The sequence below is a fragment of the Pelobates fuscus genome, chromosome 8, assembly GCF_036172605.1.
Source record: "Pelobates fuscus isolate aPelFus1 chromosome 8, aPelFus1.pri, whole genome shotgun sequence".
Taxonomy (NCBI): domain Eukaryota; kingdom Metazoa; phylum Chordata; class Amphibia; order Anura; family Pelobatidae; genus Pelobates; species Pelobates fuscus.
This window is the reverse complement of record NC_086324.1, coordinates 173,389,177-173,413,291: the sequence shown is the minus strand read 5'-3', so window position 1 is coordinate 173,413,291 and position 24,115 is coordinate 173,389,177. Positions and strand designations below refer to the sequence as shown.

The window sequence follows — 24,115 nt, the reverse complement described above, 5'->3', positions numbered from 1 at the left end:
CGTGCCATTTGGTTCACAGATCAAGTGAGAGAAAGTGACCCATTGTACAGTGCTACAGAGTTTGGCGCTATATAAATAATTATAAAAATAACCAATATAAGGAAAAACACGAGGAGCAGGAAAAACATATATACTGTATATCTATATCTCATAAATGTATTGAATACATTAAATATAGAATTATTATTTTAATGCTCCTTTTTTCACTGTATTGGTTACTTTTGTTCGGGGAATAAATTAACATTATTTATTGACTAGATACAACAAATACAGGGTGCACTAAGTAGGACAATGAGAGATAATAAAGAAAAATCAGCAATAATATAAAGAGTCTCTTAAAGTACAGTGAAGACCTGGAGTGTATATTCTTCAGTCCTTGCTTTGAATCCTCACTTGATAAAGCCTGTTTTTGGCGAAACGCGTTGTGTTTTTATAAGAATCCAAAAAAAGTAAATTGCGCACTTACTTTTATTTGTTGCTGTTTTATCCTGGCTGATTTTTTATCATTTTAAAGATCCAGTACTACAAAAGAAATCCCTGGTGGGGATTATTCCACCTACGTCTAGTTCATAGAGCAGTGTGGCTTCTCTGAACACTGTAAGTACGTTTCATTTTACCTTTTACTGCTGTTTTTTATACGGTAAACACTATGGGCCCTCTCTTGTGATTTTATTTTCATGAGACCGGCACTGCAAGTATCGCTAGAAGGATATCCTACATGTGGGGAGTTTAAATACCACTGTATGCTGTTTTACTCAGAGCTGGTTATAGCTCTCCCAATTGTAAGTTGGCACTCTTAGGACCTCAGTGTTGTCTGTAGTTGCAGTTAACCTACGTTATTGCACCATTGGGTTTTTCCCCCTTTTATGTATTTTATATGTTGACGCTTATCTGGAATGCTGTAAGAAGTCTTGAGGATACACCTCCAAGTGTCCAGTTATATCCTACTTGTGGGGAGTATTAAATATAAATACCACTGTATGCTGTTTTACCTAGAGCTGGGCATAGCTCTTTAAATTGTGAGTTGGCACTTCTCTACTTCTATGTTGTTCGTGATCCAGCTTTCCTAAAACGGTTTGGCACTATTGGTCTCTATTTTTGCTTTTGTATTTCATATTTACCACTGAGGATTCAAAGCAAGAACTGAAGAATATACACTCCAGGTCTTCGCTGTACTTTAAGAGACTCTTTATATTGTTTTTGTTTATTATCTCTCATTGTCCTACTTAGCGCACCCTGTATTTGTTGTATCTTGTTCTCTCCATTCTTTGAAGGGTTTGAGGGTTACCCTTCCCCTCAGGTGTGCAGCTCTATTGTCCCCTGTGATCAGTACTTTAGCGCTGTTCCTCTCCTATTATTTATTGTCTGTCTCCTGGCCATAAATCTTTTTTTTTTGTCACCATGAACAGAACTTCGTTATGTCTATTATCCCTTTTGTTGTTTTTTTATTCGTCCCTAAAGCATTTTGAAGTTCGGTTTTTCAGACAAATTGACATCAGTGACAATGTGTTTGAAAGGGGATGCCACTTACTACTGCAAACCTCTGTTTTGTAATGCAACTGCTGTAAATAATACAATAAGCTGTAATGAAGCAGTAATCATCATACATTGAGCTGTAATTAAACAATAAGTTGTACTGAAACAGTACTCTCATCATACATTGAGCTGTAATTAAACAATAAGTTGTACTGAAACAGTACTCTCATCATACATTGAGCTGCAATGATGCAATAAGCTGTAGTGAGACAGCACTCTCATACATTGAGCTGTAATTATACAATACGCTGTAGTGAGACAGCACTCTCATACATTGAGCTGTAATTATACAATAAGCTGTAGTGAGAATGCACTCTCATTATCCATTGAGCTGTAATTATACAATAAGCTGTAGTGAGACAGCACTCTCATTATCCATTGAGCTGTAATTATACAATAAGCTGTCCTCCCAGTATGGTGTTAGGGAACGGAGCTATTTGTCAGAATCATTTTCAAAGTGGAAGTTGGTAAGGACATCGTACTCGTTGGGTAGCTGGTGTTGGTCCGGTTGGTTGTGGTAGAATAGACTATTGTTGAAGTCAAGTCATCTGTTGCGTTCGAAGTACAAAATAAGCACAAGCATTATTATTATGAAAATCACAGCACCGAAGACAATGGCGAGGATTTTCTGAAACATAAAAGAGAAAACAATAGTCAGAACGGAAGGTGTTGAGAGGTTTAATTATTATGGTTTTAAGAAAGCATTAAGGTTTATTTATTATTGGAAATATAAGGCAGAAAGGTGTAAAAGTGACACTATCAGCAGGAATATTCCACGGGTTTCCATGGAGACTGCTCAACTTTTAGAATGATGTCTTAGGAAGGCAGAGAATTGACTAGTGAGACTGCATGTGTATGATCTAAACGCCAGAACCACTCCATTAACCTAAAGTTGTTTTGGTGCCTATAGTATCCCTTTAAAATGTGATCAGAATAAATACTAAATTGTTATTGTATGTGGTGTGACCTGAAGGGCTTGGATAAAGATAATAATAATTTATGTGATTATATAACTCACCCAACACTTTCTTTTGTAGGTGATATCGGAACCTGAAATAAAGAAGTAAAGCAAATCGTATTATCATTATGTTGAAACGATCTAGCTGAGATTATACCTCCTCTTTCCAGTTTTTCCAAATAAGAATTACGCTGGTTTAGTTTCTGCCTGTCCCATTGTTTATCTATTAGAGTATTTTTTTTAAGGGCTGTGTCTTATGTAACACAGCCTGGGCCAATCCTTGGGTCACAGACGTCTGGGTGCAGACATTTTTGGGGCGCCATCAGGTTGGCGTGGTCACATTAGTAACCTCTCCCCTTTGCAAATGCCCAGTACAGACAAGCAAGAGAGGCACACACTCTACCTGGTTTGACACACTTTAACAGATACACAGTCACTGTCATTGAAAGTGTGTGAGTGTGTGTGCCTGCCAGTGAGAGTGTGTGTCTCTCAGTGAGACTGTGTGACTGTCAGTGTATGTTTTTGTCAGTGAGTGTGTTTTAAATCAGTGCAAAGTTGTGTCTGACAGACACACTGACACACTATCAATAACAGAAACAAACTCTCACTGATTTGAAATGCACTCACTGACAGACACACTTACTGACACTGTCAGTGTGCTTGACTCTCAGTGAGTGTGTTTCAGACTTTGATTCGCACTGATTTAAAACACACTCACTGACAGACATACACTCTCACTGACAGCCACACTAACTGAGAGACCCCTGAGAGAGGACTCACACTCTCTCAGGGGTTCAGTAGGGCTCTTCTCCCTGGTGTCAAATGCCTTCTGTGCTCTTCTAGCTTCTTACTGCTCTCTAGCACTGTTTAGTGATGCGGGGCCGGAGTAACGTCATATTCCGGCTCACGGCTTGCCAGAGAGGGAGCACGAGGGAGCAGTCAGGAGCTGGAAGAGCATCAGACCTTCCTCGCCACTTCCACCGCCTGCCTCTACCCCGAGACATACTGTATTTCAACAGAGTAGGCACCTGCCATCCAGGTAAGCAAATCTCATCTATATTTTGTACAAGAAGAATTGCTAGCAAATGTCTAGAGTTCCTTCCACCACTGGGATTAGAAAACTGTGCTCTGCATGTCTGTTATCAGGGACACCATGGACATCTCTCCTGCTAGAATTCAGCCGAAAAGGGTAATAATAATTCAGTCTAAAAGGGAAAGCAATGCCTGCAATGGGAAGTAGGGAGGAGGGGCAGGCTCTGTGCAAGACCAGCAGACCCATCCTGGAGAGAGTTGTGAAACATTTTCACTCAGATCTTACAGCACATTGTGTTTATTTTACAAGTTCTTATCTTTAGTTCTGTTAAGTCAATTGTAATCGTACACAGGAGACTACTGCAGACTCTAACCAGCAGTTGGAGCAGGAGATGAGAATTTGTAAATTAGGCACACTGTGCAATCAGGAAAATAATTTAGACTCTTTTTTTAGGAAGTATGTGGGCAGCATACACAAAGTGATTTAACATACAAATGGTAGAAATTGAGCAGTGAGACTGCAGGGACATGATCTATACACCAGCCTCCAGAGCCTCTAGTGGCTGTCTCATTGACAGCCGCTAGAGGCGCTTGCGTGATTCTCACTGTGAAAATCACAGTGAGAGCACGCAAGCGTCCATAGGAAAGCATTGTAAATGCCGGGCTCTGGAGAGAGGAAGGGGTTAAACACTTACCTTTCTCCAGTGCCGGACGGGGAGCTTTCCTCCTCCTCTCCTCCTTCCTCGCAACGTCATCGGCTGAATGCGCATGCGCGGCAGGAAATTGAGCAGTGAGACTGCAGGGACATGATCTATAAGTGGTCTGTGTGCCTGGTCCAGCTAGGGTTAACCCTTTTTTTTTTTTATAAACATAGTAGTTTCAGAGAAACTGCTATGTTTATACTGAGGGTTAATCCAGCCTCCAGAGCCTCTAGTGGCTGTCTCATTGACAGCCGCTAGAGGCGCTTGCGTGATTCTCACTGTGAAAATCACAGTGAGAGCACGCAAGCGTCCATAGGAAAGCATTGTAAATACTTTCCTATGCGACCGGCTGAATGCGCGCGCGGCTCCTGCCGCGCATGCGCATTCAGCCGATGACGTTGCGAGGAAGGAGGAGAGGAGGAGGAAAGCTCCCCGTCCGGCACTGGAGAAAGGTAAGTGTTTAACCCCTTCCTCTCTCCAGAGCCCGGCGGGAGGGGGTTCCTGAGGGTGGGGGCACCCTCAGGGCACTATAGTGCCAGGAAAACGAGTATGTTTTCCTGACACTATAGTGGTCCTTTAACAAGCTCCCGGGTGGTCCCTGGTTTGTGCGGTTGTCCGGTTTCTGAACAACATAGTCCCAAATCACACGAACAGAGTAGTTTGCAGGGTATTTTGTATGGCCCATAATCATGGGGCAGGAGGCTGGCTATCGGGCTCCTCCAGGGGCTCGTGGTAAACGACCAGACCACAGAGCGTTTGTGACAATATACCTACCGCACTTACTGTACCTCCCTCTACTGCAATGCAACCTGTAAAGTGCTGAGTACACGTAAACCAGGAACTGACAAGGAAGAGCTAAAAATAGGTAATCAGGCAAAAATAGGTAATAAAATAATTTTCAGGCAAAAATAGGTAAGAAAAAATGTAAAATTACATCCTTGACATAAAGATAGGAACATCCTTGACAATTATTCCCAATTTCAATGTCAGAACCTGAGTCAGTAATTTCATATATCTAACCAGATCACATACAATATACAAAATCTATGTGTAAGAAGAAAAAAAGAAGATTCTCTCTAACCGTTAATTAGTTTCTTAATTTCCTTCTTTTTGGCTGAAGAAACACTTTGATAGGTTTGGTATTGAGGTTCCACAGAAAGATTCCTATTTTCCTCGGTGGAGAAGAGGAACAGATCCTGAGCCAGTCGACCAATCTTCGGCTGATTCTCCAGAATCCTGGCCTTTTCCACTTCACTGCTGTCTTCCATGTCGTCAGCCACCACAATGACATTGGACCTTCCTGTAATGAGAGACAAACCATCAAACCATTATTGTCCTTACTGACAGCGGTCATAATATACTGACTGGTCCTTACTGACAGCGGTCATAATATACTGACTGGTCCTTACTGACAGCGGTCATAATATACTGACTGGCCCTTACTGACAGCGGTCATAATATACTGACTGGTCCTTACTGACAGCGGTCATAATATACTGACTGGTCCTTACTGACAGCGGTCATAACATACTGACTGGTCCTTACTGACAGCGGTCATACTGACTGGCCCTTACTGACAGCGGTCATAACATACTGACTGGCCCTTACTGACAGCGGTCATAATATACTGACTGGTCCTTACTGACAGCGGTCATACTGACTGGCCCTTACTGACAGCGGTCATAACATACTGACTGGTCCTTACTGACAGCGGTCATAATATACTGACTGGTCCTTACTGACAGCGGTCATAATATACTGACTGGTCCTTACTGACAGCGGTCATAACATACTGACTGGTCCTTACTGACAGCGGTCATAATATACTGACTGGCCCTTACTGACAGCGGTCATACTGACTGGCCCTTACTGACAGCGGTCATAATATACTGACTGGTCCTTACTGACAGCGGTCATACTGACTGGCCCTTACTGACAGCGGTCATAATATACTGACTGGTCCTTACTGACAGCGGTCATAATATACTGACTGGCCCTTACTGACAGCGGTCATAATATACTGACTGGTCCTTACTGACAGCGGTCATAATATACTGACTGGCCCTTACTGACAGCGGTCATAATATACTGACTGGTCCTTACTGACAGCGGTCATAATATACTGACTGGTCCTTACTGACAGCGGTCATAATATACTGACTGGTCCTTACTGACAGCGGTCATAATATACTGACTGGTCCTTACTGACAGCGGTCATAATATACTGACTGGCCCTTACTGACAGCGGTCATAATATACTGACTGGTCCTTACTGACAGCGGTCATAATATACTGACTGGCCCTTACTGACAGCGGTCATAATATACTGACTGGTCCTTACTGACAGCGGTCATAATATACTGACTGGTCCTTACTGACAGCGGTCATAATATACTGACTGGTCCTTACTGACAGCGGTCATACTGACTGGCCCTTACTGACAGCGGTCATACTGACTGGTCCTTACTGACAGGGGTCATAATATACTGACTGGTCCTTACTGACAGGGGTCATAATATACTGACTGGCCCTTACTGACAGCGGTCATAATATACTGACTGGTCCTTACTGACAGCGGCCATAACATACTGACTGGTCCTTACTGACAGCGGTCATAATATACTGACTGGTCCTTACTGACAGCGGTCATAATATACTGACTGGCCCTTACTGACAGCGGTCATAATATACTGACTGGTCCTTACTGACAGCGGTCATAATATACTGACTGGTCCTTACTGACAGCGGTCATAATATACTGACTGGCCCTTACTGACAGCGGTCATAATATACTGACTGGTCCTTACTGACAGCGGTCATAATATACTGACTGGTCCTTACTGACAGCGGTCATAATATACTGACTGGTCCTTACTGACAGCGGTCATAATATACTGACTGGTCCTTACTGACAGCGGTCATAATATACTGACTGGTCCTTACTGACAGCGGTCATAATATACTGACTGGCCCTTACTGACAGCGGTCATAATATACTGACTGGTCCTTACTGACAGCGGTCATAATATACTGACTGGCCCTTACTGACAGCGGTCATAATATACTGACTGGTCCTTACTGACAGCGGTCATAATATACTGACTGGTCCTTACTGACAGCGGTCATAATATACTGACTGGTCCTTACTGACAGCGGTCATACTGACTGGTCCTTACTGACAGCGGTCATACTGACTGGCCCTTACTGACAGCGGTCATACTGACTGGCCCTTACTGACAGCGGTCATAATATACTGACTGGCCCTTACTGACAGCGGTCATAATATACTGACTGGTCCTTACTGACAGCGGTCATAATATACTGACTGGTCCTTACTGACAGCGGTCATAATATACTGACTGGTCCTTACTGACAGCGGTCATAATATACTGACTGGTCCTTACTGACAGCGGCCATACTGACTGGCCCTTACTGACAGCGGCCATACTGACTGGTCCTTACTGACAGCGGTCATACTGACTGGCCCTTACTGACAGGGGTCATAACATACCAACTTGTCCTTAATGAATGCTGTCATAACACACTGACTGGTCCTTGCTGACTGTGGTCATAATATAGTGACTGGTCCTTGCTGACTGTGGTCATAATATAGTGACTGGTCCCTACTGACTGCTGTCATAATATAGTGACTGGTCCTTACTGACTGCTGTCATAATATAGTGACTGTTGGAGTGGTATTTCTTCATTCTGAAACAAGTGATCTTGACAAACACCCCTGCTGGTTTCATTGTAGGATAAGATTTATTTTATTTCTCTTTGGCTGCGGGGTGGGGTATGGATTAGAGACTTTCTTTCTAGAGTAAATATGGAGGAAGGGGACAGCACAGAACAAATTTTAAATTTGCGGCCAAAGGAAAATTAAATAATTCAGTAAGTTACTGCATTAAAATTAGGGCTTTGATACGTAGAGAGTTGTGTTTATTAGTGACTGTAAAATACTGTGTAGACACACTTCACTTACATTCGGCGCTGGCTGCTCCACGTATCGCGTTGGTGGTTCACGGCGGCCATCTTGGATCTTGCATCTTGCAAAATCCGCAATGGTCATAATACTTTACCCGCGTATGTTGCTGGCCATTCGGTACAGAGCTGCTCCTCGAGGCCGGCTGGCGCTGCTTCTGTTGCTGCTGCTCTGCACTACAAACTGCACAGGAATTAGCACTGTACCTAAGACCAACAAAGGGAACATTTTGGGACCAGGAGGTTTACTAGTGACCCTGAGGGTTTCTTTTGGGGCTGTTAGTCCTCCTTGCTTCTGGGTTGAGCCACCTTTGATATTTCACCTCTAGGTCTTTTGTGTAGCTGCTGATTCGGGGTTTGCTTTTGCAACCCCTATTTCTAGTTGAGCCCCTGATTATACCACCTTTACAGCTTTGGATGTTTCACGTACCCTGCTTAATTCCTGCCCGTCTGGCTGGCTTCCTGATAGTGTCACTGGCCCCTTCCAGGCTCTGCATTGACTGCATTATTATGGATGATTCACAGACCCTCCCTCTCGGTTTTGGATGAATAGCAGGCTGATAGGTCAGACTCTGGCAATGACGCTTGGGGTTCTGGCTTAAGGTCGGAGTCCACATTTGTGTGGGAGACTTTTCTGGGTTAGCCACAGGTGGCTTAGAATGTGGATGGTGCGGACGCTCTGCTTCAGATGGATGTGAAGGTCATTGTGGTGCCAGATAGAAGATGTTTAACCAGTGCAATATCTGTCACTCACTACTCCTCGCGTTGGACACCGCCTAAACACTTAACAAAAAAACAGAAACAAAACCCCTTTTTAGAGGAAATGAGTGATACTATTCTGTGGCTAAATACAGAGCAGCTCAAACACATAAAGTGGATGTAACGGAACGCCTGGCACCCCGAGTGGGTACCTTCCGCTGACGGAGGCTCCTAGTGCTTCCCGAGGGCTCCATTCACTCCACCAGACACCATACCCACGAACCGCCGCAGCTTGGTTGGGGTCTCACCAACTCCTACCCACCCTGGACCCAAGACCAGGGTCCAGCTCCCAGTGGGTAGACCTATCTTAAATCCAGGGAGCAGGAACAGGAACAAGCTCTTAGCAGAGCTTAGTGATTATACCCTGGGGAGTATAGTGATTATAGCAATTCCCAGAGTGTGGTAGTTCTCCAATCCCCCAAACATGAGCCGAAACGTCATGAAGGTGCAAGATGATCTGTTTAATGTGCACAAAGGCATTTCTTTTATACACATTTTCGGGCCAGAGGCACACCCCCTGGACCTGGTGGTAAACTGAGATAAAAGGGACAAACCAATGGGAACAATAATTAACACAGTAACACTCCCACATACACAGTAAAATCCCTCCCCTCAATCCTGGAGATAATTGGCTTAAGTGGCTGTGGTACACTCAATTATCTCCAGGTGCAGAAAATATTCCCAAGTTAAAACTGTAAGAAAAACACATTAAAATGTTTCACAGAACTGAACCTCCACGTGTGACATGTTCCCAGATAGCTTGGATCTGAGCGCCCAATATATCCGAACAGAGCTCCTATAAACATAGTCGAATCGCCATGGGGTTTAAGTGTCTATGGAAGTCTCTTTTGACCGACCGCAGCATGGCTTTCCTGCCCAAAACAGTTCCACAGAATTTGGCTGTGCAGCCGGTCTATTTCCCCTGTTAAAGTCAGTTCAAATAGACGAACGTCAACCGTTCGTGCAAATGTCAATGTTAAAGTGGCGTTCGAATTGTTGAACACCGTTCAACTCCCGTCGAAGTTCAGAGAAGGTAAAGTTCAGCGGTGTTTGTGCCGTCGAGTGTATGATTTTTTTTTATTTTTTTTTGCAAGTAAGGTAACATTTTATTTTAATTTTTTTTGTCAATCTTTCTTTTATTATGGCATTTAAAATATGGGGTACAGAAGAGAGAAAGGAGTTGTAGCAAGATAATACAAAGTATAGGGTTTCAGCGTGTTTTGCAGACACTCCTCAGAATGACTGCAATTTTTTTTTTATATTAATTAAACATTTTCATACAGGCTAGGTTCAACTGTAGCGTAAAAGTACGAATATTAACAGATTACTTAAACTGCACTTGTTTGAACACAAATAGTGAGGAGTAAGCATGTTAGCTGGGGACACAGGCTACCACTGTAAGGCCTACCTAAATGCTGAGCCTAGAAAAACATGTTGATCTGTAGTGTCATGGCTATGCACATACATTGAGAAGTTAGTGCCTTAAGTCATCAGAGTAATACTATGTGCGAACAGACAAAAACAATTAGTGCTCAATAATCTCTACCTTGACAAAACGCAGAACTACCACCCTAACGTTTTGTCACTCTTTACAGCAGTCATTTTGTGAGATAATATCTATGGAGGCTCCAGCAGAATTCTCCGTAGATATCACTGTGGTACCCTTGTGCATGTGTTCTGCACTGACGTGGGCTCCTGGTGAATCGATCGCTGAAAAATGAAGATGGCGGCGCCCATGGGGAAGAGCATTAGGTAAGTATCACAGACCTGCGCCAAAACACACAAAAACCCCAGAAGGTGACAGGGACACTTTAAAGTTGGTTTTATTTGCTCAATTTAATCTTTAGCACCCACATTTAGACATACTTTATAAGGGTCAGGAATAAGTGTACGATTGTTGCGGTCTCTTTTTTAGTGTTTATGTGTTTAACGTTTTCTCTCCTGTGTTGCTCGTTAAACCTTTTTTGTAGGTTTTGCCTATTTTAGTACAATCTATGAAAAGGGAGAGAGGTATAAAAACAAAAAAAAGCCCCAGATAGTTCAGTAGTCAAAAATAACATCAAATGTGCACCAGTTACCGTATTTTATTTCTCATATTTCTCAAGATTATTTGTTAAAGTGTGAACTACCAGGTATTTAAAGTGAATTCAAAGTACATTTTTAATTTTAGGACAAATTAGCTGAACTGTAGAAATTCTGCAAGTCAGTTTTTTTTTATATTGGCTTTTTGGCCTAACGTTCCAACAGTTGACAACTTACCAAGTTTTCTCGATAGAGCCTCCAATTCGTTGTCGTACAGAGAGTCCGTTACGTCTGTGATGTTAACCCTCCCTCTGTTCTTTGTATGATACAGAATGGCGAATGAGCATTGGGAGATCTCATGGTTGAGGTTTCGGGGGCTGGTATTGGAGATGTAAACCTGGCGGACGTCGCTTACTCCGTGCAGAGATAGGAGAAAGCTAATTAACCAAGGATAGCTTTCTTCACTTTCTCTGGAGAATATTCCGATCACTTTTCTTCGAGACATATCCCTCTTGCTTTAGATAACGATTTCTGGAAAGTGACAATAAGTGGTTACTGTATCCAGTTTAGGTATCCCTGCACTAAGTACACAGAGTAGCCATTACAATATAGCATGTCTTGTCTTACCAAATCCTTCGCATTGTATCTATATATTGCTCTTCTTGCTTAACACATTTACCATAGCTCCCAACCGTATGGATTTGGCATGGGATTCGGGTAGCTAAGAGGGGGCATGGCAATGACACAATGATGGATGGTTCTGTCCAAAACCGAAATGCTATCTGACTGGCATGCACGCTACGCTGACCAGTGGCCATGATGACCTGGCCACTCAGGATAGCCAATTTGCAAAGTACTAATGTAGTGCTTCACCTTGGTTGAACGCAACAGATCTGCCCTGCCCTGTCAAGGGCGCATTTACCACCCGGGAGAGCAGGCGTCTGTGTATCCTGGAAAGGGTGAAACTGCAGGAAGCGTCTCTAGCGGCTATCTGAAATGCAGATATTGTACTAACCCTACAATGTAAACAGTGCAGTTTCTCTGAAAGTTATTAATCAAAGTGAGAATTCAAAGTTTAAGGCCAAAAAAAGTCAAACTGGAAAAATGATCCAAGTCAGCTAAATCAAGCTACTTTGGTCTTAAATGTGAAATTCACTTTGTAATTCTCACTTCGCATACCGGCCAATGTTCTCTGCCACCTTCCGGGACAGAGGTGGGCACGAGGAGACAGCAATCTGTGTGCATGTGGCAAGCTGCCTGTTAGAGGATCGTGCCTGCCCCAAGAGGGTGGCCAGGCCCTCTCAAGGTAGAACATGCAGGAGGCACTAGTGCAGTGACCTGGGCATAGTCCAGTACCCTCCTGGGTTTTGAAACCTCATGGCAGGTTTCAGAATGTGGGACAGGCCTATCATTGCAGGAACAGCACGCCAAAATGCAGGACTGTCCTGACAAATTTGGGACATGACTTGTTTTACTTGCGACACCCGTAATAGGCAGACCCGCCTGGCAAAGGAGTGAGACCGCCAAACTGACCGGCACTTTGACCAGCCCCCAGCTGTCAAGAACGTGCAGATAGTGCTTCCCAAGTGCTCCCTACATGGTCCTAGTGCCCGCTGTGCTCCCCTAGTATGCTGGGAAAGGATCCCAAAATAGGGACCATGGGCAGGCCTGCTTTAATGACTAACCCTGACAGTTAGTAGTTTAATTTATAGCATGTTTCTTCAGCTGCGTGAAATGTCACCTAACTCCTCATTACATTTACCTCTTACCAATGGCTGCAAATATTCTTTAATTCTGTCCATCACCTTCAAATTCTCCCGGCTCCCTCTGCTCTTATCTCCCCAATATAGCCTGTAGATCTAGCTACATTCTTTGTATAAAGCACTGTAATTGCTAGATCTAATCTCCCCGACCAGCCGGGCCCTGTTTACATCTAGTATTGGTCAGTTTATATCATACTGGCTTTTTTTTACCAACAGTACAGCGCTGCAGAATATGTTGGCTCTATATAAATAATAATAATAATAATAGAGTTTATTAATGGTCACAGGAAGAGGCTGTACTTGTATGTGCACATCACTCCCAGCACACCTCCCTTTTCGTTCTGCCCAACACCCAGCCCTTGGTTGATGCCAGGTGTTCCCCTCCTGCCCCCACACGCACACACAGAAAAACAGGTCCTAAACAAACCTTGTGCTGAGACGGTGCCTTGGTGCCTGGGTGTTTCTCTCTTCCTGAACTAAATGTGTAAGATAATAACGAAAGTGAAAGTAACTCCACTCTACCAGAAAATAGAACTAACGCGATAATAATTCACTTTAACCCCTTAAGGACACATGCTGGACATTTTCCATCATGCTGACCTCTTAAGCTGTCCTTAACCCCTTAAGGACCAAACATCTGGAATAAAATGGAATCATGACATGTCACACATGTCATGTGTCCTTAAGGGGTTAAGGGGTTAACGTTACATTCTAAGGAACAAAAATAAATATCCAAGTATATTGTGTTACTTTATAAGTTTAGACCCCGCCCCGCCCCTCTTAAAAAAAAAAAAAGCCAGAGTGAATATGGAGTTAATTCGAAAGAGCTTTATAGGCCTGGTGTGCATTTGACTCCTTAACCCCTTCACTGCCAAGCACTTTTTACATTTAAAACATATTAGAATAACATTGATTTGAAGCAAGGGGTGCACAGCTAGCATTTAATCTTATCATAACAGACATTCAGCGTATAGATTGCTTTGCAGACAGACTTAAACGTCTTAAAAGTCTTTGGTCAGTTTATACAGTGTGTGCTTTTCTTGCAATATTTAACACAGAGTCTGAAATGTTAGCCAAAAAGCAAAAATGCAATCTGTCTCACATACAATCGGTTTGACAAAAATATGGAAATACAAATGGTCAAATACCTTGCTTATAGATATTTCCCAGGATCCTGAAGGCATTACTAGCCTAATGAAGGCATTACTAGACAGCTTACTAAGAAAATGGCAACAGAATGTGGAAAGGATATCACAGACAGTTAAATCTTATGTTTCTAAAATAGTATTTGAACTGCTAAAGCAGTCTTGGAATGTTAATATATTGAGATCAATTTTGATGATCTCAGCCAACCCAATGCTATCCCATAGGAAAGCATTGGGAAGCTGTTGCTCATTATTATTATTATTATTATTGCCATTTATATAGCGCTAATAGATTACGTACCGCTTAACAATATTACGAGAGGGGGGATATAACTATAAATAGGACAATTACAAAAAAAACTTACAGGAACGAAGGGTTGGAGAGGACCTTGCTCAAACCGCTTACATTCTATAGGAGGTGGGGTGTAGAACACAATAGGACAACGCAGCAAAACACCGCGCTGCGTCAATCAGCATCTCCTCATAGAGATGAGTGAATCAAAGTTAATGGGGGGGAAAAAACACCGTGCAAAAAGGTGATACATTTTAACTCTTCCATTGCCGGGGATCTGTGGAACACTGCAGAACAGTTCATACATGAACGGGTCACTGGGATAAGTACTATAACTATGTTATGTTTACTCTTTCTAAGTTCCTGTCTGAGTTATCAGAGACGCCGACTGCAGCCCCCGCCCTGCGTTCCCACAGATAATAGATAGTGACCCATGTTTTCCGATTCAGCTAACTTTTTAGTTCAATTATATTGGAATAAGTCTATTTCCTTACCAACTCTCTACAGTTCAGTTTGGCGTATAAACCCCAATAACTTTATATTGGTTGCATGCAACCAATCACGGAGCTGGGCGTGTCTTGCCTCTTCGGGCCAATTTTCCAAATGACGTGTAGCTGATAGCCGTAGGTTTATTTCCTTATGGGGGAGGAGCCTTCTTTCGGCACAGCCGATGACTGACATCCTCCCTACGTCCCTAGACCCGCCCTACTTACACCCACGTGGGCGGATGCACGGACAATTGACAGGCTACACGTCATTTGGAAAATTGGCGCGAAGAGGCAAGACACGCCCAGCGCCGTGATTGGTTGCATGCACTGCCGGTCCGGGTATTTAAACCCAGCGGTGCGCATAAGCCGGTTCACCTTTGACAAAGGCGCTCCAATAGCACCGAAACGTACGTCAGGTCGTTACACTTTTTTTTTTTTTTTTTTTACCAGCACGGTTTGATGTGACCACTGGGTGAGGGGAGTGGGTCTGTGTTATGCCTAACCGACGTTAGAGCTAGCTTCCTTTAGTTTTCTAAGTGAACAGTGTAGAAATCTATTTTCTCCCTCAGCAGACTTACTACAGCTCCTTCAATATTAGGGGCAACCACTGCAACAAGCTGCCTTAGCCAGCCCTTGACAGGAATTGGGCTGTTACAAGTGTAGAAATCTTTTTTTCTCCTTCAGCAGGTTCATTACAGCTCCCTCAGGAATAGGGGCAACTACTGCAACCACTGACTCTGCCAGTCCTTAATAGCCATTGGGCTGATACATTGAATCTCCTGCACATCAAGTTGCAACTCTGTATCTCCTTAGTTATACAGAGATACGTTGTTTCCCACTGGCTGATACTTGGGACTGATTTATTTATTTACTATTTTTTTTCCACACTCTGATGCCAAGGGACACATCCAGCTGCCATTTGCCTGTGCCTCTCAGGTTAGCAAGTCCTTAGTGCACAATATTACAGCACCAGCCACACTTCATATTACTAGTACATTTTGCAGACCCACCCCAGTGTGTATATAATGGTTGTGGTATATTAAGTTTTATTTGTTTATTTATTTTTCATTTGGGATCATATTTTCAATGATACCCGCAATTACATAATTTTAGACCATTATTTAAAGCAGTACAACAGCTGCAGAACTCCTTTTCTTGGCGCTCCTGAAGCTTTCTAGCCAGGGAATACGCCTACTCGCTCTATTTTTGTATTTACAAGGGTTATCCCCTATAGAGTCCTGCAGACACACTCTAGTTCCCCCTGTTGGGAACCCAGCACTTTGGTGCCTTCTGTTTAAATGTAATTAGTAAACAAAATTAAAAGAAAGCATCTCCCACTTTTGAGGTCCCTGTAGCTTCGTAGTTCCAGGACTTGCAGCACATTTTGCAAAGACCCCTGAAGGTGATATCTCCGCTCAGACAGCAGAGAGTGGGGGGCTGCAGTGGAGTGTAGATATATGTACCTGAAGCTGTCCCTCACAGCCGCTGCGACCTTTTTCAGCATCTAGTGCTTCGTCTTAGCGTTACATTAGTGTCCAGCACTGAGATGGATGGAATATCTCATTTGGGAATCTCCATTGATCACATCAACAGGTGTCAACCTCAGGCTTTCCCATAAAACAAAGCATTCCCAGTTTTCTCTTATATCTTTGGATTTAATATTTCATAAATTAAATGATATCTTCGTGAAATGTCCTATCATGTAGTATGTAGAGGTTGAACGTTGCAGGATGTAAATGAATTGAATAATTCATGGAGAAATCTATTTTATATAAAGCCTACATAAAGAAGGGCAGCTGTCCATCAATACGTATAAAGATGTGTTTCCAGAAAAACGTGTTGGAACTGGTGGCCTATCCTCCGTATATAGAAATATATAGTTGGGAAAATAAGGATACTTCCTGACTGCAACCTGATGGAATTTGAATAGCTGTATTGCTAAAAGACGATGGGGGAGATTTACCAAAATGTTGTGACCTGAAAAGGGGTACAAAGTTCTAAAAGTTGGGTGAACATGTGTACTTGGAGTTTAGTAAAAGGATAAAAACCCCAAAAGAAAAGTGATCACACATCAAATATTTAACATCACACTGTTTCTATCACACTGTGTCTAAACTGTCCATCACACTGTGTCCATCATACTGTGTCCATCATACTGTGTCCATCCCACTGTGTCCATCACACTGTGTCCATCACACTGTGTCCATCACACTGTGTCCATCACACTGTGTCCATCACACTGTGTCCATCACACTGTGTCCATCATACTGTGTCCAAACTGTCTATCATACTGTGTCCCTCATACTGTGTCCATCACACTGCGTCCCTCATATTGTGTTAAGTATTTGATATGTGATCACTTTTCTTTTGGGGTGTAATATCCTTGGACTTACCTTTATTAAATACTATAGGTGTGTAAGGAGACATACCCAAATATACATCCCTCCACTTTTGGTTCTTTTGCAAGCAACGCTGACACATTTTGTACTTGGAGACCTGGACAGGCTCAAGGACATATTTGTTTCAAAACCAATGCAACAACATACGATAATATATTATATATATGCTTGCCACCTTTCGTCACCGTGTTAGTAATTTGGACTGATCTCCTCATCTTCACAGTGGTGGGACACAATCAATAACTAGGTATAAAAGTGGGTAAATGGTCACTCAATTCCAAAAATTGTTTATCAGAATGGCCATCTTAATAGATAAACATGTTAAATTGCATTTCACAAATAATCCTTATGGTCTAGCATACACAGAGAAGACAGATCCAGCCTTAAAAAGAAGAACACAGGGACACTGTTCATCTATCCGGATAAGATGAGGCTTGTTCTCCGCTATTCCATTATTTCTTTTGTTAACTCCCTTGTTTTACCTTCTAGCCCAATCTTGAAAGGTTCAACTAGCCCTACTTCGTACCAACAAAGGCACCGCTTAGTTTCTGGCCCCGTTTGACTGTGGTTATTTGGTATTACGCTGTTTTATTATTTCATAAATCCCAGTTTTTATTAGAGTCCGTGCATTGCATCATTGCATCATTACATCACTCCAACTCTGTACTTGTAAGAGCTTACTGTTGATGGTCCGAGAGTCTCGTCTGAGTTTTACTTGTTACTGCACTTTGCATTTTGTCTTCTCTATAGTATCATTCTTTAATCCAAGATAACTGAATTGTATATCAAGTTTTATTTTCGTTTTTGAAGCCTTTGGGCGATTTGTGTATATTCTAGAAATGACTAGAATGTAATGTTGCTATGACAGTGTTTTCTTCACAGTACGTATAACTTCCAGGGTCTGAGTGCAGTCTCTTTTTCCGTTGTTAATCGCTCTACACTCAGACACATTACTGGGAGTATTATTGCTGTGTAGCTCTGTTATACACTCAGACACATTACTGGGAGTATTATTACTGTGGGGCTCTGTTATACACTCAGGCACATTACTGGGAGTATTATTACAGTGGGGCTCTGTTGTACATTCAGACACATTACTGGGAGTATTATTGCTGTGGAGCTCTGTTATACACTCAGACACATTACTGGGAGTATTATTACTGTGGGGCTCTGTTATACACTCAGGCACATTACTGGGAGTATTATTGCTGTGGAGCTCTGTTATACACTCAGACACATTGCTGGGAGTATTATTGCTGTGGAGCTCTGTTATACACTCAGACACATTACTGGGAGTATTATTGCTGTGGGGCTCTGTTACACTTAGACCTATTACTGGGAGTATTATTACTGTGGGTCTCTGTTATACACTCAGACACATTACTGGGAGTATTATTACTGTGGAGCTCTGTTATACACTCAGACACATTACTGGGAGTATTATTGCTGTGGAGCTAAGTTATACACTCAGACACATTACTGGGAGTATTATTGCTGTGGAGCTCTGTTATACACTCAGACACATTACTGGGAGTATTATTGCTGTGGAGCTAAGTTATACACTCAGACACATTACTGGGAGTATTATTGCTGTGGAGCTCTGTTATACACTCAGACACATTACTGGGAGTATTATTGCAGTGGAGCTCTGTTATACACTCAGACACATTACTGGGAGTATTATTACTGTGGGGCTCTGTTATACACTCAGACACATTACTGGGAGTATTATTACTGTGGAGCTCTGTTATACACTCAGACACATTACTGGGAGTATTATTGCTGTGGAGCTCTGTTATACACTCAGACACATTACTGGGAGTATTATTGCTGTGGAGCTCTGTTATACACTCACACATTACTGGGAGTATTATTGCTGTGGAGCTCTGTTATACACTCAGACACATTACTGGGAGTATTATTGCTGTGGAGCTCTGTTATACACTCTGACACACGAACAATATGGAGCTCCTAGAAAAGAGAACAATGGAAAAGTGGGACAGAGGGTATTGGGCCCAAAATATGGGCTGTCCCTTCTATATAGGGACACTTGGAAGGTATAAATTTAGCCTGCCAGTCACCATAAATTACTGCTTAGCGAACAGATTCCAATTTTAGCTAGTGGCTTATTTTCATTCATGAAAGTATAATTAAAAATGATTTATTATAACACACAACACAGCTAACGGAAGTACCAGGCACGTCCTGCTAGAGTGGATCTATCTGCTCCACCAAGTGAAGGCATTCCTGTTGGCATCCACACAATGCATATTTTCATTGGGGGTATATATACCAAATTTTAATAAATAAATACATTTAAAAACACAAACATTCCAATTCCTTTAATAATTCAATACAGAAGTAATAGTAATAGTTTATTTTATTAGGTATAATTGATATTATTAGATATACATTTTATTAGATATGTTTTATTGCATACATGATAACACAAATATTATACATGTTTATATATCATATCCTAACAAAACTGTCAGAAACTGTTGCAGGAGTAAGCAAAGTGATGTCTAAACATATTGTGTGAGTAAATAGGTCCAGGATAGTCTTACTTCTGTTTAACTTACTGAGGGGAACTGGTGATGGTAATTTGCATATTCCTGCTTCATTAAGCATAACTATCTGTCCGAGGTGTTCCTAGGCAGTAATGTCTACATTAAGCCATAATTGGAGACAGCAAGTTCCGAAGCTACAAAAAATAGTTTTCAGGCAGTTAGGAAGGGAATTTTGAAATACTAATAAATTCACATTTTTTTATTAACTGCATTGTTCCAATGTGTTTAAAAATATGCATTATTTTCTAACCTAGACATTTCCTTATGACATTTACAGTTGCGTTGAAAGCCAAAAGATATCAAGATATAAAGAGTAAAATCCTCTGTGTTTGTTAACGTATTGAGATTTCGAGAGCTAATTTTGCACATTGCCTGACATAATATACTTATGCTTTTATCTTGTGATTTTTTAATCTAACTGAAACAATATAGACACGTCTGTCTTACAATTCCAAGGACTGTATATGTCTAGTTTCAGTTTACAGGATCTGTTGATTAGCTTTTGATTGACTTAATGCATGAAAAGATAAAATATTTTCTTCAATCCGAGTCAGGTCTGACTGAGCAAAAGCCATTGCATCTCATTGAATTGGTTATAGTGCCTGGAGTCCCTTGGCGCTGTCCCTCTATTCAGTGTTAAATCATTTTCGAGCAGTTTAAGGCTGAATGAGTGTCTCTGGCTACCCATAGCACTGCCCACACTGGAGGTGTGGCTTAGTCAGAGATTACACACTTCCTTATAGCCATACCGATTCATACCAGCAGTGACCCCTGTGATAGGCTAAAAGCAGTCACCTGACACTCTCAGCCAATCACAGCCGCCAATTTCTACTCTGGCTAATGCTTCCTCATTAACCCCATTCAGCACATAGAGGATGGGCTTCTGGGGACTCTAGTTTAGCATTACAAGTTTAAAACATTAAAAATGGTTTAACACTGAATGGGATGATATCAGTCCATCTAGTCTGCCCAATTTTCTAAATACGTTCATTAGTCCCTGGCCTTTCTTATAGTTAGGATAGCCTTATGCCTATCCCACCCATGCTTAAGCTCCTTTACTGTGTTAACCTCTACCACTTCATCTGGAAGGCTAATTCATGCATCCACTACCCTCTCAGTAAAGTAATACTTCCTGAAATTATTTTTAAACCTTTGCCCCTCTAATTTAAGACTATGCACAAGGGACTCCGTATACTATAGCCACTGCAATGAGATAAAGCATGTGTAGTGCCTACAGTGTCCCTTTAACATGCTTAATAAATGTCCTCCCTGCAGACAATATTCTAATCATTATCCTATAAAGAGTCCTGGCCCATGGTATCTCCCGAGCACCATCAGATCCAGGTATCTCCAGTTTTCTCGAATATTGTGGTTCTGTTCTGTTCTCAGTTTACACCGTAGCAGGTATTTCTATGGCCTCCTCTGTGGTTTGTTTATCTGAAAGCATATGGTGAGACAAGAAACAGCATTTCGTTTAATGAGATAAATAAAGAGATTTTATGTAAAAAGATTTAATTTTGCGTTTGGCATGGTTGCCAAGGGGACTCATAGCTGGGATACCGTCCTACCATTTTTCTTCAGTAATGCTACAAATAAATATAATGGTGACTTGATAACTCAATACAAGACTAAACCTATCTGCCAGTGTGTAATCTTACCATATTTAATCCATGCTTCCAGCACTTGTAGTTTCTCATAAATTACTTTTTCCTCATTGGTGAAGACAAATAATTCCTCGCTAAGGTTCCCAATACTGCGCTGATTCTCCAAAATCCGGCTCCTCACCCTGGAGGTGTCTTGCTCAACATCATCCACCAGCACAATAACCCTCTCCTTTCCTGCGTGGAGAAGAGGTAACGGAGGAAGTTTATTAAACTAGTTTCTCAGACAGACATTTCAGCTCTAAGAAATGTATGACAATAAGACATTAACATGTTATATGGATTGTTATTTGATTATTAATATTGGTATTTATATAGAACCAGCTTAAACCACAGCGCTTTACAATAAATAATCTCTTACCTAGTGTATCAGACAGATATTTCAGCTCTTTGTCATACAGAGAGTCCGTCACATCAGTGATATTAATCCTCCCTCTGTGATGGTGTGTCCTATTGGTTATTAATCTTCTTGTGATTGGCTGTTTGTTTAGGCCCAGTTTGATTGGTTGCTGTTCCAAACCTTTGTGTGTTTACTAATGAGTTTACTTGTATACAAATACCTGGGTGTGGCTAATAAACAGTAGTTCCCATTCTGCCATCAAGCTGTGTGTGGGGAGAGGTGTTAGCCGACTGAGTCTTCGTGAACGGGCTGACATCTGTGGTTTGGTGGCGGGAAGAAGCTGTTTGGACGGGTGTGCTCAGTCGGGGCACAGGGGACCCGTCACAAATATTATTTTGTATAATATGTATTGTACTTTGTGGCGAAAGTAACCTCGCCACAGGCTCTTGGAGGAGCCTACTGGCCAGCCTCCTAGCTCAGGACTATGGCCCCTGGTTCAGGACTGTTAAAAGGCTCTGTTCATGTGAGTTATGTACTTTTGTACAGCAGACAGAGAGACCGACTGGTAGTCCTGATTCCCTGGAACAGTTTTGGGCATAGGACCATGTGCACTGTCGGTCAAAATGATGACTTCCATGGAAATCCCAAGCCCCTGAACCGATCTGGGTGATTTTTGGATATGTTGGTGCCCCACATCGGACTATCAGGGGATTTGACTTTTGTGGGGTTTCCGTGTGTTGTAGGGGTACTTTTGGGGTGTATTGCATGTTTCTTGTATTGATAGATAATTTAATTATATGTTTGTGTACAGTGGCGTACACATGACCCATGGGGCCCCGGTGCGAAAATTGATCCGTGGGCCCCCCCCCCCCTCGCGCTTACTCTGCGCGGGCCGGGGCAGCAACACATGGCGGCGGGCACCTGGCTGAAGGGTTGCAGAGCTGCGACCGCGGTATGTACGCCACTGCATGCAGATGCACACACACTTAAAGGACCACTACAGACACCCAGATCACATCAGCTCAATTAAGTGGTCTAGGTGTCAGGTCCCTCTAGTTTTAACCCTGCAGCTGAAAGCATAGCAGTTTCAGAGAAACTGTTATGTTTCACTGAGGGTTAATCCAGCCTCTAGTGGCTGTCTCACTGACAGCCGCTAGAGGCGCTTCCGCCATTTTAAGACACTGAACGTCCCTAGGAAAGCATTGAGTAATGCTTTCCTATGGGCGGTTTGAATGCGTGCGCGGCTCTTGCCGTGCATGCGCATTCGGAGCTGAGAGGCGGAGGGATCCCCAGCGCCATGGGAGTCCGGCGCTGGAGAAAGGTAAGTGCTTAAGACACAAACACACACTCTCACGAACAAATGCATACACACTAGCTAACAGACACACACATTTATTGACAGTGACACACTCAGCGGCAGACATACATACACACTCACTTACAAAACATACACTCTCACTGACAAACACACACTCACTAACAGACATCAAACAGACTCACTAACACACACACACAAACACACTCAGTAACAGACACACACAGTAACACACTCACTAACACTCACTAGCAGACTCACACACTCTAACACACACACACACACACACACACTAACACACACACACACACACACACACTGACACTCACACACACACACACGCACACTAACACTCACACACACTCACTAATACACACACACACTAACACACACACACTAACACACACACTCACACACACACACTAACACTCACACACACACACTAACACTCACACACTCACACACACACACTAACACACTCACTAACACACACTCACTAACACTAACACGCACACACACTAACACACACTAACACACACACACACACACACACACAAACACTCACTAAAACACACACTCACTAACACACACACACACACTCACTAACACACACACACTCACTAACACACACACACTCACTAACACACACACACTCACTAACACTCACACGTTTTTTTTTTTATTTAATCCCCCCAGCCTCCCTACCTTTTGGAGTGCTGAGGGGATTCCCTGGGGTCCAGTGGTGCTGCTGGGCTCCTGGGGGGGCGGTCACCCGGCGGCCGGTCAGGCTGGCTGGTGCGCGAGGGAGCACTCTCCCCTGCGTGCTTCCTCTTCAGCTCCCTCGCGCGCCGCGTACTGATACCGGCGCCGGAAGATGACATCATCTTCCGGCTCCGGTATCAGTGCGGTGCGCGAGGGAGCTGAAGAGGAAGCACGCAGGGGAGAGTGCTCCCTCGCGCACCAGCCAGCCTGACCGGCCGCCGGGTGTAAGCAGGGCCAGCCTCGGGGGGCCCGGAGGTGGCCGGCTCCTGGGCCCCCCAGGAGAAGAGGCTGTCCCAGAGCGTACATACCGGGTCGCAGGGGCGGCCGGGCCCCCTGGTGGGCCGGGCCCGGTCGCAGCCGCGACCCCTGCGACCCTGGTATGTACGCCACT

The 24,115-nt window shown here is 43.0% G+C and overlaps 2 protein-coding genes and 1 long non-coding RNA gene across 6 annotated transcripts in view; 1 reads left to right on the top strand and 2 right to left on the bottom strand.

The window, feature by feature from the left end:
* LOC134572063 (very long chain fatty acid elongase 4-like) overlaps window positions 1-24,115 on the top strand; it is a 596,371-nt gene that overhangs the window by 144,752 nt on the left and 427,504 nt on the right. The gene's annotated exons all lie outside the window — the stretch shown is intronic.
* LOC134572065 (uncharacterized) lies at window positions 1,433-13,270 on the bottom strand. The gene is made up of 5 exons (XM_063430864.1): window positions 13,180-13,270; window positions 11,227-11,520; window positions 5,309-5,527; window positions 2,555-2,586; window positions 1,433-2,164 (listed from the first exon to the last, which is right to left on the bottom strand). The coding sequence occupies exons 2-5, from the start codon at window positions 11,492-11,494 to the stop codon at window positions 2,081-2,083; spliced, it is 603 nt and encodes a 200-aa protein (XP_063286934.1). The 5' UTR covers window positions 11,495-11,520; window positions 13,180-13,270; the 3' UTR covers window positions 1,433-2,080.
* On the bottom strand, window positions 20,990-21,746 carry LOC134572059 (uncharacterized). Its single transcript, XR_010085229.1, has 3 exons — window positions 21,669-21,746; window positions 21,305-21,484; window positions 20,990-21,083 (listed from the first exon to the last, which is right to left on the bottom strand). It is a non-coding gene; the product is annotated as an uncharacterized LOC134572059 (long non-coding RNA).